Source organism: Athene noctua, chromosome 2, assembly GCF_965140245.1.
Source record: "Athene noctua chromosome 2, bAthNoc1.hap1.1, whole genome shotgun sequence".
Taxonomy (NCBI): domain Eukaryota; kingdom Metazoa; phylum Chordata; class Aves; order Strigiformes; family Strigidae; genus Athene; species Athene noctua.
The window spans coordinates 167,924,920-167,940,838 of NC_134038.1; the positions used below are offsets into that span (position 1 = coordinate 167,924,920).

Sequence of the window (15,919 nt, forward strand, 5' to 3'; positions counted from 1 at the left end):
GTGTCACCCACTAAAATCTGTTGACAATGTTTTTGCAATACATTTCATTATAAATACAGATTATATATTTATTATGCACACGACAGAGTATAACATGCATACTTCACAGACTATCATATATATGTGCATAATATATGTGCACACATACATACATCATGCATCTGTAAGAATGTAACGTGTTACTACATGCCTGTGTTACTACATTTCCATGTGTTTAGTGCTTACTGCTTTGTGGTGGTTCTTTTAAATAATATAGTACTGTTAAGAAAGAGCATAACAGAATGCTTAACCCAGGAAGCATCAATTGAAAGTAGATATCAAACCCTGTTGACCTTTCCATAAAGAACCAGCAGCAACCGTAGTGGAGGCACTGAAGGACGTCACTTCGTGTGAAGGAGAAGATGCAGTGTTTGAATGCAGGCTGTCCCGGGAAACAACTCAGGATGCCCAGTGGTTCCTGGGGGATGTTCCCCTGCAATCCAATGAAATGAATGAGATCAGAGTCCAAGGGACACGTCACACTTTGATCCTGAGGAAGGTGACACTGGAAGACTGTGGGCCCATCAGTTTCAAAGTCGGGCAGCATTCCTCAGCAGCACAGCTAATGGTTCAAGGTGAGCAGCCTCCTAGGAAGAGGGATTGAGTAGGTACTGGTAAGCTCTGTCAACGTTGATTTAGCTTCTGGAGAAGTGTATTTGGGAGGAGGGGCCCTTGGAGTTGTTGGGGGATTCTGCTAAAGTAATTTAGGCGTTTAAGAGTTACATACGTACATCTCAACTAGTCGTTTCACTCATTTTATAGTCCATGTAGTGAAGCAAACATCCTTTGAAGACCATCCAACTTATCCTGAAGCAAGCAGCTAAGATACTTCAGAATCAATACTGAAAAATGTCAGGAATATGCATTCAATCTCCTACTTATGAAGTTTTTAGATAATATTTACTCCAAAAAGTCTGAAAACTCTGAAAAACCTTCCCATTAAATTATGTAGGATGATTTTGAGAGATGGACCATGTCAATACCTTATCTTGTTTGTTCCTCTCGGATCTGGTGCGCAGTGTAACTGTAGGCACCCGGTTCCAATCTGCATTAGGTGGTTGCAGCAGTGTTGGTACCCTCTTCCCCACAGTTGCTCCAGTCACCTTTGTAAAGGCGCTCCGCAGCTTGCAGCTACAGGAGGGTGGCACGGCTCACTTGTCCTGTGAGGTGTCCAAGTCTGATGTCCCGGTGGAGTGGAAGAAAGGCACGTCTGTGATCCGCTCCAGCCAGAAGTGCAGCATCAAGCGGGAGGGGAACGTGCACACGCTGGTCATTCACGATTTGAACCGTGAGGATTCAGGGGAGTATAGCTGTCACACAGCTGATGGGAAGACCACTGCTAAGCTAGAGGTTAAAGGTATGATTTCCTCTTTGCCCAGCAGTGGAGAGAGGTGTGCGTGTCCATTTTTGGAGCTTTCTAGTACAAAACAGACACTGAGGTGTTGGAGCAAGGGCAGCAGAGGCCAACAAGTTTGTCAGGGGACTGAAGCACATGAACTACAAGCAGAGAAAGGGGCAGCTGGATTTGTTCAGATTTGTTCAGAAGGTTGAAGGGGGAGATCTCAGTGCTCTCTGCAGCTTCCTAATGGGGTCTAAAGAGGAGAGATAGACAGACTTTCCTTGGGGTGATCACTAAACAGCTGAGAGACAGCAGTTGCAAGCTGCAGCAAGAGAAATTCATGGTAGGAAAAAACCCAACCTTTCACAATGAGCGGTGGTCAGACACTGGAATTGTTACCTGGAGTGGCAGAGGAATCTCCATCCATGGAAGACCTCCAAAAGGTCCCTTCAGCCTTAATTATTTTGTAATTGATTCCTGGCTGCATGATCTCAAGTTGTTCTTCAAATGGTGCACCCTCAGGTCTGCAGGCGTATATCTTTGAGTACTTTTATCCTGTTCGGTGGTTTTGAGGATGAAAAACCCTCTGAGCTTCAGAAAATTACTTAAGTTAGTTGGGAATTCTTTGTGGAAAGAAGTCTAGGTTTTGGGGAGAGAAATGCAGCTCTTGTAGAACTGGAATTTTTCCTGCTGGTTAGCTCATCTCCCTCCTCCTCCTCCTGTCTGGCTTTGACCTAGACATCCCCCCCTGGCAGGTCTCCTTAGATAAATGCAGCCAGAAGTGTGCATGAATTTCATGGACGGCATTATCAGTACCTTAAAACATTGCTCCATTTTCTATTTTTGCTTTGCCTGTTTTTTTCTCTTTGCCTCATTCACCTCCTTTCAAGCCCTGCCTGTGCTTTTCAAACACTGCCTGAAAAATGAGGAGGTGGAGGAAGGTTGCACGGCTATGCTGCACTGCGAGCTGACAAAACCCAATGCACGTGTGGAGTGGAGGAAAGGAGATACGGTGCTGCAGCCAAGTGACAAGTATGAGATCCGGCAGGAGGGGACACGTGTTGAGCTCTTCATCTATGATGCTGAGGCCCAGGATGCTGGTGATTATACGTGTGACTTGGGGGATCAGCAGACCACTGCATCACTGCAAGTCAAAGGTAGGAGAAGCCTTGCTTGAAGGCAGAGAACTTATGGTTGTGGCTGTTCTCCACAGGGGTAATAAGGAAGTTTTACCACTGCATTAGCAATCATCAACGCTCTATCTGTGAATTACAACTGTGGGAAAGGGTTTGATCCACAATTGGTTCTTCAAAGAAGAATTTAGCGCCTTTTAAACCCAACTCTATTTCTGCAGTGGCAATTTTGATCTCACTGTGAGAGCTGGGAGCAAAGATGCAGCTGCTGTTAATGGAGGGTACGTACAAGAGCAGTTAGGAAACTTGCCTGCTACCTGACAGTAAGAGACTGGAGTACTTCACCATACCTAAACCAGGCTCATTTTAAATGGAGTCGGAGCAGCCCAAGATTTGTGGCCCCTTTTTAGTGGCTACATATTTGGATTTTATAGTTTTATTGTTTTTATACTGATTTTATAGTTTTATTACTTTTAAAGCAATAAGATCATGCCTTTACATCCTGAGTTTATCCCCCATAACCAGCTCCTCTCAGAGTGCGTGGTTTCAGTGATTAAACATCCAAATGCTGTGATTGGTACTGTTGTGCCTCAATTGCTTAGGCTGAAATTGTGTGTATGTCCACATGAAACCCCCCGGGTGTCCTGTGACCCATGGCAATCCTTTATAGAGCAGCAGTGGACACCCTCAGTGTATCAGCACCCGATCCCCGTGAGTGTCTGGCTATGGCACAACTCATAGTCCTGCTCTGGGCTTGGCATTGCCAGCAGGCAAGTTGTGGTTCAGAAAGAGGGGGACTACCAAGCTGGAGAGGTTGCAAGCACCTCTGAGCACTGTCACTGATGCAGTTGCTTCTCCACCGCAGTACTACCTGTGCTGTTTAATGAAGAGCTGAAAAATGTGGAGTCTGAAGAAGGGGGAACAGCTGTCTTGCACTGTGAGATCTCCAAGCCGGATGCTCCTGTCGAGTGGAGAAAAGGAGGGGTGGTCATTCAGCCCAGTGACAAGTATGAGATGAAGCTGAAAGGCAACATTGCTGAGCTGATCATCCATGGTGTAGAGCCTGACGACTGTGGGGATTACACCTGTAGCACTGGATACGAGATCACCACAGGTTCTGTATATGTGCAAGGTAAGGTGAAATGTGGTGGAAGTGCTCTGATTTTGCAGCCTGGATTTCTTATTCCAAAATCTTTGACAGTAACGGGCCAAACTTGTCTCAGATGCAAACAGGTGAAAGTCCATTCATTTCTTTCCTGATTTCAGTGGAGATATAAGCACATTCAGGCTGAGGTTGGACCAGTGTTTATACGTTAAGGTAGTTCAAGGTAGCGACCATATTGTGCGCCATAGCAGATGATGGTACGGATGAAAAACTCTGTGCTTGGAGCAGCGGTCATAAAAAATACTGAAATACTTGTTATTACTGATTACAGCTTCTGTCATTGTTGATATTGTTATTACTCTTTTCAAGCACTGTAAGTAACCATTTAAAACTTAAGCTACCTCCCTGCCTCCCACCTCATACGATGTCAGTGCAGATGGTTGCAACACACAGAAGAACCAAGTCATGGAGTAGAGCTTCCTCCCAATGAAACAGTGTTTGCAGACATACACACGCTGCACTTGCAAGCAGGTGAAGGATGGAAGGTGGTTTCTAAATCCCTTAATGAAGATTTTAGCTCTTTTTTCCCCTGGAATTACAACCTTCCCTTGGCATTACAAGCACTCCTGGAAAACTTGCAGTGTTGCTTGGGCTAGTTCTGCAGGGAGAGACATGTACATGTTTATGCTTTTGTTTTCCTTTGGTACCTTCTCTTGCTCTGTTATACAGAAGAAGCAGCAGTCATAGTTTCTGGTTTAAAGAACACAGACGTCTTTGTGGGTGAGTCAGCCACGTTCACCTGCGAGCTCTCGCACCCGGGCGTGAAGAACGTGCAGTGGTGGCTCGATGGATCTCCCCTTCACAACAACTTTGTGACTGAAATCTCTGAGCGGGACGGGATGGTCCACACTTTAACCCTAAATGACGTGGCATGCCATGACTCAGGCACTGTCACCTTCAGAGCTGGGTCCCTTATATCTTCAGCTAAATTACTAGTCAAAGGTATTTCATTGTGAGAAACACACACATAGCCACCTCTGGACTTGCGCAGTGCACTAGTGCTTCTGCCTTCCAGGCTACCCTTACTAAATTCCTTCACAACTCTTCTGTGCTCTGCAACCCTCTACTTCTGCAAGTCACCCATACTCACGCCAGAAGTCTTATAGGTAAAACCACACTGATTATTTCAGTGGCTCAGGTGAGAAAGGGTTGCAGGGTCAGGGCTGCTGCTTTTACCTGACATCTAGAGTTGAACACAAACTACTGTGGTAGCATTTTTTTTTTTTTTTTTATCCCTCCCTCAAGTGTTTTTGTAACACCATAAAATATAATGCAGCTGGAAAATCACAAAATTACCACTGTGCTGCTTCACAGCTGGGCTACTGGCGCTGAGCTCAGTATTTTCCCAAGACTTTGATGGCTCCAAAGCTCTTCCTGGAAACCAAAGGGTATATGACATTGCAGTAATACAGTGACAAAATTGAGCGTCGTTTGTTGACTGCCAGAATAGTAACGGTCATCACTGCACAAGCGAAGCTTTCTGGTTTGTTGAATAATTATTTTTCTCATTTGGTAAGGGTAGCCGGAAGCCGCAAATAACACTGAGCTCCAGACTTGATAAAGCAAGTTCCTTCACATCTGGTCCTTTTATAGCCATTGGGAAAAGCTGTTATTTTTCAGACAAAAGTAACTCATTCCTTGCTGGGAAAACATATTTGTATATATGGTGAAATAAAGGCTTAAGAGTTCTGTATGAAAATCTACCCCCACGATGCAACTGTCTGCCACAACAGCAATGATCCACAATATGAATGGTTGTCAGTGGTTGATGTCTCCTTCTCTGATAATGTGTCCCTTGTACGTTCAGAAAATTTAACTCTCTACAAAGATAAAACGCCAAACCACTTCTTCCTAATATCAGAATGATGCAGCAACAACTCTGTGTGCAAACCTCTCATGGTCCATTTGTATCAGTTTTGCATTTCATATTTTTCAGAGACAAAACCTCGTTTTAGGGCCTAAAATATGAAGTTAAAATAAATGTATATGAAGTTAAAATAAATGCATCATTAGCTATTCTGCTCAGTCAAATAAAGAGCTCCTGAGAAGTTTTGATTTCACAGAATCACAGCATTGTTGATGATGGAAGGGACCACTGGAGATCACATATGTAGATGGATATTTTGTGCTTCTATTAAGACAAGATTTCTTTAATGTGAACCTGAATCACAGTAGTGTAGGACTATAATTGGATTAGGATGAGAAAGGTATTTAAAACCCACCTCAGTTACACCATGCTCAATAACACTTGATTGAATAGGGAAGTAAAACACTAGTAAAATTCTAACTGTACCTGTATTAACAGCCAATTTTGTGCACTCTGTTCTGTCCAGAAATTTAAAAATAGACCTGTCTTCAAACTAGGTGTATTTCAGTCTATCTAGCTATCCATAGCTTGTTCTTCATCAAGGAACGAGTTGTCTTTCTCTCTGTTCCATGTGCCCCGTTCTCCTGGTGTAAAGCATGCTTGTAACTGGATATATTCTACAATAAGTAAGATCTCATGGAAGCTTTTCTTGTTGGGCCTTCACAATATCATTGCCCAAGAACTCCATTCCTTCAGTGGCTCATCATGACTCTGTCTTCACATATGGTCAGGGGGGAAACAGAAAAGGTTGAAGGCGCTGTGCCGCCTTCTGACCTCCTTGGGCAGGGTGAGAATTACAGGCCCCAGGGCATATGTTGGCTCCTAAATCTCAAGGAGCTTTCTGCCATTCTGCAAGCATGGTGTGAATAGGGCCACCAAAGTCTTAGGCTAGCAGTGGCAAAGAGGAATGGGGCAGGAGAACGAGGACACCTTCCTTCTCCAAGGCCACAGGTGACATTTGGTGAGAGGAGCACATGTCTGCATCTTATGGAAGGGGACAGCAGTGTACTCCCCCGTCTGCACAGATACCTTCTTGCTTCTTCAGTCCTGGTGTAACCAAAACACCTCCATGATCTGGCATCGATGCCTCCTCTCCATAAACACACGTGCAGACACGTGGAGTGGTAGATGGAGCCTTAGGGACCAGGATCAAGCCTTGCACCAACTTTCCAAAAGACGTTTGCAAAACTGTCTTTGCTTCCTAAGGTCTGCCACTAGCATCCCAAATCCTCAACCAGGTGCACCAGTTTCAAGAGGAGCATTCCAGCCAGAGGTCCAGTGTAGTTTATTTTGGCTGATTTGTGATCAGAACATCTGTTTGGAAGATAAGGAGCTATATCATTGTTCACCGACTGTCATCTTGTTATGTCCTATTGTAGCCATATCCATTTTTGTGAGGAGCTGACATAGTTCAGCTGAGAAGGATGTTGCAGAGAGACTTCCATTTTCAGACTTCATAGAGATTTTTCTTTTCAGCGTATATATTGCAGTTGTATGAAGGTTTTCCAATTTCTTGTCTCAGGAGGGATTCCTTGGTTGATTTGGAAGCTCACAATGTTATAAGGTTAGATATATATATATATATTGTGCTTTACAGCTGCCTCCTGAGAAACAAGACTAATATTTTTTTTAAAAAAAAGACTGGATGCTTAAAAGCAGTCTCATGGATCTTGCCTTCTTCAGAGGAGCTGTGTATCCAGCTGCTCCCAGCATCTTACTGGCTCTCAATCTGAAATTGTAGTGGTTCATGCTGCATCTCTAGATCAGCTATTGGAAAGGAAACCATATAATTTTCCCCAAAACTGTGTCTGCTGCAGAGGAACACATGGTTAATCAAAACAAGTACTTGTGTCTGGTGAAGTGCCCTTTTTTGCTACAGTTGTCCTCGTGCTGCCAATCACTCCTGACATATAGCCATCACCACCACAGGACAGGAAGCATAAAGTCACAGCATGGTTTGGGTTGGAAGGAATTTTAAAGATCGTTCAGTTCCAACCGCCCTGCCATGGGCAGGGACACCTTCCACTGTCCCAGGTTGCTCCAAGTCCCGTCCAGCTTGGCCTTGAACACCGCCAGGGATGGAGCAGGGGTGAATATTTGCATTTGAGTGTTGCATTTCTTTCCAAAGAATAGTCACAGTTTGCTCCTAGAAGGAGCTGCCAGTAGAGTTTGTGGTGTTTTTGTACTGCCGTGTGATGAGTGCACTCCTCCATCTCAGACCTGCGCTCCTGCCACGTTCTGGAAGCAGAAGTGTTTCACATCCAGTACTTTCTAGTTTAGATGGTCTCAGCAATGCTGGGGGGAAAACTAAGCCTGGAAGGAATCGCAGCAGATGTTCTGCACAGAAGTTCATATTCAGGACTGTTAAAGCACAATCCTTAATTGCTGGTGGCCCGTTTTCCAGTGTGATAGTTGTATTCTAATGTACCAGTTTTGCTTCAGCGTGATGCTTGACACAAGCACAGACTAAACTGCTAATCCCCGGCGTGCCCAGTCATCTCCCTGCTTGCACTGTCACTCTGCTTGTTCCCCACAGGCTTTGTGCTTGTCAAAAATCTCTAAGTTGCAAATTTTCATGAGGATCCACTAATGCATGTCCTTCCTGACATGTTGGTTAACAGATCCAACCATTGAAGTGGTCAGTCCCATGCAGGATATAACTGTTGATGAAGATGGCACAGCAGAGTTCATATGCCAATATTCTAGGCCAGTACACGCCATATGGAAGAAAAATGATCAGGAAATACATGCAGATGGGCAGCGAGTGATTATCGATCAGGACTGGAATGTAAGCATGCTAAAAATTAAACCTACGGTACCAGAAGACACTGGCATCTATTCTTGTGAAGCTGAAGGCACTAAAGTGATGGCTGCACTTGATGTTCAAGGTGAGGTCTTCCAGCCAAAGAGGAAGACTATCATGGGTTCCAAATAAAAGAGGTGGAAAAATCGTGGCAGCACCTCGCAATAAGTGACACATCAGATACCTGCACTTTGGTACTGATAGCAGTGAGATACTGTGGGTTTGACAGTGGTACTGTTTGGTACTGCTAACAATGATAAAAGTAGTTGGAAGTTAATGGGAGTCGAATGCAAAGCTGCAGCATTTCACTGGAGCTTAGTTCTAATTAACACTCACTTATTACACCACTGGCACGTCACACTTCTGCAATGAACTGGAACACCAGTGCACTGGGATGTGTCCTGCTGAACGATTGAAAAATCACCAAAGGAATAGTTAGAACTTTTTGCTGTTACAGAGTGCTTTGTGCACACAGCGTGCCTTAAAAACGGTCGTGAATGGATAGCATGAAATGTCATTTTATTTTCAGCTAAACTAAGATAGCTTAGTATTTTACTTATTTCAAATACTGATCGCTCAGGAATTACCTTCTCATTTGTCATCAACATTTGTGAGGGCCCTGGGAAACAGCAAGTAAAGAAATTAACAATAGGTTTAGGGGGTTATACTGATGTTTGGGTTTTGGTTTTTTTTTTTCTCTGCTGCATATGGAATTCTTCGGTTTGGTCACCGTGTGAATCAGTGTGATCAGGAAAAGCAGTAGTTCTGATGTGACTTCTGAATTTTTGTGTTTTGTTAGGCAACTATGCCTACTTGCCTAACCAGAGTTGTGAGTACAGAAGAACAGGGTGTTACTTATTATAATATTTTCTACGTTGAAAAGCACTTTCCAATTCCAGGGATTTAAAAAGATGTCAATAAACGTATTCTAAAAGCATCCCAGAGGAGTCAGGATTTGCAATTGTCTGCTTTTCGTAGTTAGGGAAACCAGCACTCCAAAAATGCACAAGTAAACAGCCTGGATTCATTCTAACAAAATTATACGTTCTCCAGGGATTTACAAACCCCTCATTGTTCTCCATAAGTATGAATATTATAAATGACAGAAACTTTTTAGTAACTCATGCTTTTGCTATTGAATAAATTGTTCAGCTGCCTTTTTTTTTTTTTTTTTTTTTCTTGCTTAGAACAGTTCCAGATAATGATTATAGAGATTTAAAGAGGAATGTCTCAGGATGTTGTTTTATATTATAGATCATGCTGACCATTGTATGGTATTTTTGTAAATCGTATTTATTCAACCGTGTGTTCCCACTGTTGCGCATGTAAGTTGTCCACGTAACTGGTCTAGCACAAATACCATGTACCAGCCCGTATTTAAGTTTGCATCAGGCTGATTGCTTATGTCCAAATGCCAACTGATGCATGACTCTGCAGTCAAATGGAGTGTGTAGATATGTGCATGCTTCTGACCACACGATTCAGCATGCACATGTGAGAAAATAAAGGTTTATGAGAAAATAAACCTAATGCATTATCACAGAGGTTTTGTAATAATTCAGAAATTTACTATTCAAAATACTGTTAATACAGATTTTAACTGTGTGTGTTTCCTGGAGGCAGACTTGTTAACATAGATGACAGTCACTACAGCTTTGCCAGCTATAATATTCTCTCATATTTGCTTTGCATGAAAGGTAGTACAATTTTATAATGGGCCGTCAGTGGATTCACATCTTCCCAGTTACGATGATAATCGTGCTGCCTGGGACATCTGTGGGAAATGCTACCTGCTGTGGGACAGAAGGAATCTGATTATAGTTTATCTTCCTGAGCTATGCTTTCCTATTAAGTGTTGGCTTGACTCGCATAAAAACCAACATTTTTTCCTTTATATGTCAAAACAGAAGTTAGGTTTCTGGAGGAAGTGTAGATGAAATGCTAAAGGTCCTAGAGGTTGATCATTAATTTTCAACTATCTCACCACTAAAAGCGTTCTTAAATATAGTATTGAGTTAGAGCATAGCTGAAATGAATGACTAAACCTACAAGCATAGTTTAGCATATACACAACCTTTCCATCAGCTTTCCAGCAGTGGGAATCATCCAGTGGTCCGAGGCTTGTTAATATTCAAATATGCATGGCCAAATAATTAATACTGTTCATCGTCCTTCTTTGCTAGCCAAGAACAGCATTGTCCAGGGCTTGGAGAATGTGGAAGCTGTGGAAGGAGGGGAAGCCCTCTTTGAATGCTACCTTTCCAAACCTGAGTGCTACAACTACAACTGGCTGATTGACGACGAACCTGCCAAAACTACAGAAAACACTGAGATGGTTTACTTTGAAAATGGGCGCAGGCATCTTCTGCTGCTGAAGAACCTAACGCCCCAGGACAGCTGCAGGGTGACTTTCACGTGCAGCGATGCGGTGACCTCAGCCTTCCTGACAGTGAAAGGTAACTGAAGCAATGGGGAGTCTTGAATTTCAGGTTGCAAAGGGCAAACGAAGCAGGGAAATATGATGAGTAGCAGAGAGGAAAATTTGCATTTGTTGCTTGCTTCTTACCTAAATGTTCTTGCCACACCATAAATGGATGATGTTTTACAATTTCCTTTTTTTCTTGTTCTGTGAATCATGACACAGATATAAGCGGTGTCAGCTGGCAATGAGTTAGCAGCAGATGACTGTCTTACAGTTGGCATTATTCTGATGAGATAGATTCTGCTTGTAGGTACTTCAAGGCTCTAGAGATGAGAGTTCTGTCAGCAAAGACATTATCTCTGTATCCTTGTATTTTATGCTATTACTGGAGACCCCTGTGGGGATCAGAACCCCTCAGTCATTGCATGGTATCTTCATGGCAGTTTTCTGCTGCTTGGGAAAGACAGACATTGTTAGCTTGCTTTTAAAGTTTCAGCCCCCAGTGCTACCTCCTGTTCTAGTGATACACATAACTTCCCTCTTAATGATCTCCTTGATCTCCGAGGCCAGTCTGTCCAGAGCTTCAACATAAATATTCACAGAATCTCTTGCCTTTATTTGTTTCTGTAACTGAGGGGATTGATCACCTATTTTTATCTATAGGATGGCGCTTACAGATCTTGCAGCCTCTCACAGATGTGGAAGTGTCTCTGGGAGAGAAAGCTACGTTCAGCTGTGTTCTAAGTGAAGCTGTGCCAATTAACGAAGTTGCCTGGTATAGTAACGACATAGAAATCCAGTCGGATGAGGACTGGGAGATACAGGCAGATGGAAGCAAATACAAACTTACTCTGAAAAAAGCCCAACTGCATCATTCTGGAGAGGTGACCTTTGCTTCCAGGGAAGCAATTGCATCAGCCAAGTTATCTGTGATAGGTAAGTGTCTGTTGTTCTAGCCCAGTGGCACTTGAAATCTCAGACTTTGGTATTGGGTTAAACTTTTAATTTTCTAATCTTTGTGATGATTCTTTTCTCTTTGCTTTGCATGTCCCAAGCTAGCGTTCTTAGTTTGAGAAGGTGCTGCTGGGCAACTTGTTCTTTGACCAGAAACAGTTCAGCTCATCTGAAGAAAATTGTATCAGGATACAGATGCTAGAGATATTCACCACCTTTCTTTAGCTGGAGTCTTGTGTAAAATATAACATGGAAATCAAAGGAAATCAATTTACTGAGAGTTCAACGTCACCCTCAGCAAACATGGGGACACAGGAGGGAGTTGAACTAGAGTGCACGCAGAAAAACTATCCAGGGCAGCAAAGAACCCTTTGAAATCGGCTAATCTATTCAAATGGAGGTCAACGAGTATTCCAGACGAATGAGTTGAATATCAAAATATTCATGTGGGTGAGATCCGTGAAACACACACTGTGTACTTCAGAGATACAAGAGTTAATAGCTCTTGGAGTAATTTGCATGTAGAGAAGATGATAGCTGCCCAGTTCCCTTGTGGAGCAGGTTAGACCAGTGAGTCCCAGCACTCAAGGTCTGGCTCCTTCCCACAGTGGCATAGGTGGTTCACCCAGCAATGGTCACGCCAGCGTAACACCAGTGATGTTATGAGGTAATTGCAAGGTGGTTTACCTGTACACTGTAGCTGAGATGTTCAAGAGCCACTGACTGACCGTTTGTTCTTTAAATTATTACAGGTGGTCTGTCTGTCTAATGATTTCTGAGACTTGAGAGATCTCTGATATATTCCAGTAATTTCCACCAAAAAAAAAAAAATTTTTTGGTTGTTGGCGGATTTAAAACAGCATTATCTGATTTTGGGCACCTACATTTTAGGAACTGCAAAATACTATCCTCGTGCACTCCTCCCGTTGACAAGTTTTCTGCATGAAATTTGGCTAAGAATACAGAAAAGAAGCTTTTGTGTTATGTGGAAAGAAGTGTTTGTGGTGTCCAGAATTAAAGAACTAGCTGTTGACTGTATTTGCCTTTAGTTTGTTGGATTGGTACATTTTGGTGGGTCATTTACTTGGTAAATGCCTTGAACCTGAAGGCTAATTTTTTTTTTTTTTTAAATTTATTCTAATTATTTCTGTCTTCTAAACCAAAGTGTAAATTAATGAGGAACGTTTTCCATTGTACTGAATATGATCGTCAGTAGCCAGTGTGGTAGGACGCCAGACCATTGCCATTAGGTATTTATTTGTTATTGCCTGATGCTGTGACATATATAACACATATACAGAAAGTGAGTGACTTGCTATTAAACTTCTAGGGTTACTCTGCAGTCCAACAATAACTTGATTTCCATTAAGGCCAGACCTGAAATAAATCTGATCAATGACAAATGTACTTGAACTTTTCAGCTAAGTTCCCTGATAACACTGACAGTGTAGGGTCATCTTTATTTTGAGCTGGGTGGGACAAAGCAGCAGGAAAAATGCACGATATGTGATATTAAGTATGTGAGATGACAGCTGGAAAATGAGTATTTGTCATTAGTAGGTTAGATGAGGGCAGACAAAGGAGAGCTCCATGGTGCACAGGTGTGTCTGAGTCATGGGCGTTTACCCACTCAGCTTTACAATAAGACAAATACCGTATCTGTAGTGCTTCCTTCTCATTGCTTGTAGAAGGCTCTTGGTTGTTTTAGTATAAAGCATTATTCCTCTTGCCGTACATCACCGGACCTCTGTTGTGCCTTCAGCCCACCCCGATCCACCTGAAGAACCAGAAGTTTTAAGTAAGAACAGCCACTCTGTAATTCTATCTTGGTACAAGCCGTTGAGTGATGGCGGTTGTGACATCCTAGGCTACAACGTGGAGAGGAAAATCCCAGGTGTTGGCTGGCAGTCGTGCAGCAAGGACATTATTCAAACCACAGAGTTTATGGTGGATGATCTCACCCCGGGTGAACCGTACAGATTCCGCGTCTCAGCTGTAAACAGAGTTGGGGCCGGTGAGCCAGTGCACTTCCCTCAGGTGGTGCAGCTAGGTGAGAACAGAGAGATGCTCCATGGAGGACCGTGAGCTGCTGTAGACCTTGTGTTTCGCATGGCATGCCTGCTTCACCTGTTCCAGGCATCTCCTGGAAGAGTTCACTCCGCAATGTCTCCCAGTGCTTTGCCGCCAACACAATACAGGAGAAAGAGCTTGGAAAAATTGTCCTGGGCTGCTGTGAACAAAACCTGATGTGTTGTTGGTAGTCAACACTTGTATTCTGCAAACTGCATCAAGCTGTCTGGCAGCCTGCACTGCATCCGTGTGTTGTCTGGTCACCACGAGTATCTTTTATGGTGGAGTTAAGATGGAATGAGTCAAAATGGGCATGTTGGAATGAATTTGGGGTAACCAAGACTCTGGTACCAATGCAGTGGGTGGGCAACGTTGTCTTCTTCACCCATCTTTCTCTTTTGTTATATTATTTGTGTATCTTTTTCAATAATCCCCACAAAGAAATGCTGGAGGACCCAGTTCCTTTGCTGCCTGTTGGTGAAACTTTGGAAGCTACAGTGGGATAGAGAGCCACTCCCTCAATCTTTTTTTTTCTTGCAACTCTTTCTGTGATAACCAAGTGCCCAACAAATTCCTCAGAGTGAGAATAATAATTAAAAATCCTTTTTTCCTTAAGGCTCAGACAGGCAACGGTGTTTTTGCAACGTAACAACTGTCAGTGCTGGACTCTGATAACTGCATATGCTGACTTTGTCTACAATAAACCCAAGGTATTTTGAGCAGTGGTCCCCTCACCCCAGTGAAGTCTGCAGAGGAGCATATCACACTCAGGAGTGTGCTGCTTTTGGGAAGGCAGCTGTGTGTTTTCCATTCCCGTCAACATCTCCGTGTTTCATTTTGAGTGTTGCTGTCGTACAAACAATGTGCCATTGGCAGGCCTCCTTCCAAAGTGAAGAAGACACAAAGAATTTTTATTCTTAAATTCTTTATGCTTTTTGAGAATTTTTACTCTTCCTAAACAAGCGTGGGGTTTTTTTGTTTGTTTTTTACTTTCAAGACTGGGATGAATGCCACTTTTAATAATCTCTTTTCTTTGAAATTATTTTTATTGTTTCTTTCTTGTCTCACTTCAGAACTGCCGTGCTTCTAAACATTAAGATCTTCTAGAATCTGTAGGATTGCTTGAATACTGGTGATGGGTAAATAAGCACAGGAATGTAAAAAATGCAACCACTTTTGCATGTATATATTTAAATGGAGCTGGTTTAACTGCTGGGAAAGCTTGTAAAGTTGTTTTGTTGTTATCTCTAGAAATGCAAACTTTGGATGCTGCCAAAGTTGTTTTTGTTTTTTTTTTTCCTTTGTCTACAACAGCTAAAGAATCTATAAATTAAGGATGGAATGCTTGAATATTTTATAGAACGATTTCAGTGCCTTAAAGCCGGATTATGCTATGTTATTTGTGTTAATTCACTTTTTTGTAATTACAGAGCCCTCAGTTACAATCACTCATCCTCTGGTGGGAGGATCAGTCTCGGAAGGGGAGGTGGCTCGCTTGGAGTGCAAATTATCAAGTGAAACCGAAAAAAGAGTGACATGGTTCAAAGGAAAAGACCAAATACAAGCTGGAGGGAGATACAAGATCCTCTCTGATGGAAAAAAGCAGATACTTATTATTCATGCATTTAAACCTGAAGATCAGGACACATATACCTGCATGGTTTCTCCAGAAGTCAAATCTGTTGCCAGCTTGCATCTTGAAGGTACAGACAGTGCATTCCCATGGTGTTAAATCAGTTCTGTTTATGGACATCCAGGGGCATCTCCACAGCTTGGACTGGAATTAATTTTCCTTTACAAGCTGTGATAACAATCCACAAATTACTGTTGTTTTCCTGTTTGTTGTTGCCCAGTATGTTTCTGCATTCCTAAGAGCTTTGGGCTGCTCAGATAAGATTTTCCCGAGTCAGATATTTAAGGTGTGATACAGTTGTATCTACATGGATTTCTGCTGCCTCTTGAGATGCTTTAGGGTATCCTGCCCAGCTTTCAGCTGCCACTTCAGAAAGTGAGGACTCTTTTATATGTTGTACATGGCATCCACCAGAACCTTGTCCTAGACATCCCAAATGGCTTTGGGTCATAGTGCTTAGGAAGCTGAATTGTGCCCCTACGGTGGGATTTGGT

General features: G+C 42.8%; 1 protein-coding gene across 8 annotated transcripts in view; it reads left to right on the forward strand.

The window, feature by feature from the left end:
• Positions 1–15,919, forward strand: part of OBSCN (obscurin, cytoskeletal calmodulin and titin-interacting RhoGEF) — a 188,117-nt gene that overhangs the window by 95,892 nt on the left and 76,306 nt on the right. For 7 of the 8 annotated variants that reach the window (XM_074901084.1, XM_074901086.1, XM_074901089.1 and 4 more), the window contains 9 exons: positions 345–614; positions 1,130–1,396; positions 2,269–2,535; positions 3,377–3,643; positions 4,346–4,618; positions 8,165–8,431; positions 10,530–10,802; positions 11,432–11,704; positions 15,223–15,495. In XM_074901084.1, the coding sequence (XP_074757185.1) occupies positions 345–614; positions 1,130–1,396; positions 2,269–2,535; positions 3,377–3,643; positions 4,346–4,618; positions 8,165–8,431; positions 10,530–10,802; positions 11,432–11,704; positions 15,223–15,495 (2,430 nt within the window). The remainder of the gene's footprint in view (positions 1–344; positions 615–1,129; positions 1,397–2,268; positions 2,536–3,376; positions 3,644–4,345; positions 4,619–8,164; positions 8,432–10,529; positions 10,803–11,431; positions 11,705–15,222; positions 15,496–15,919) is intronic. The other variant, XM_074901087.1, reaches the window with a different exon arrangement.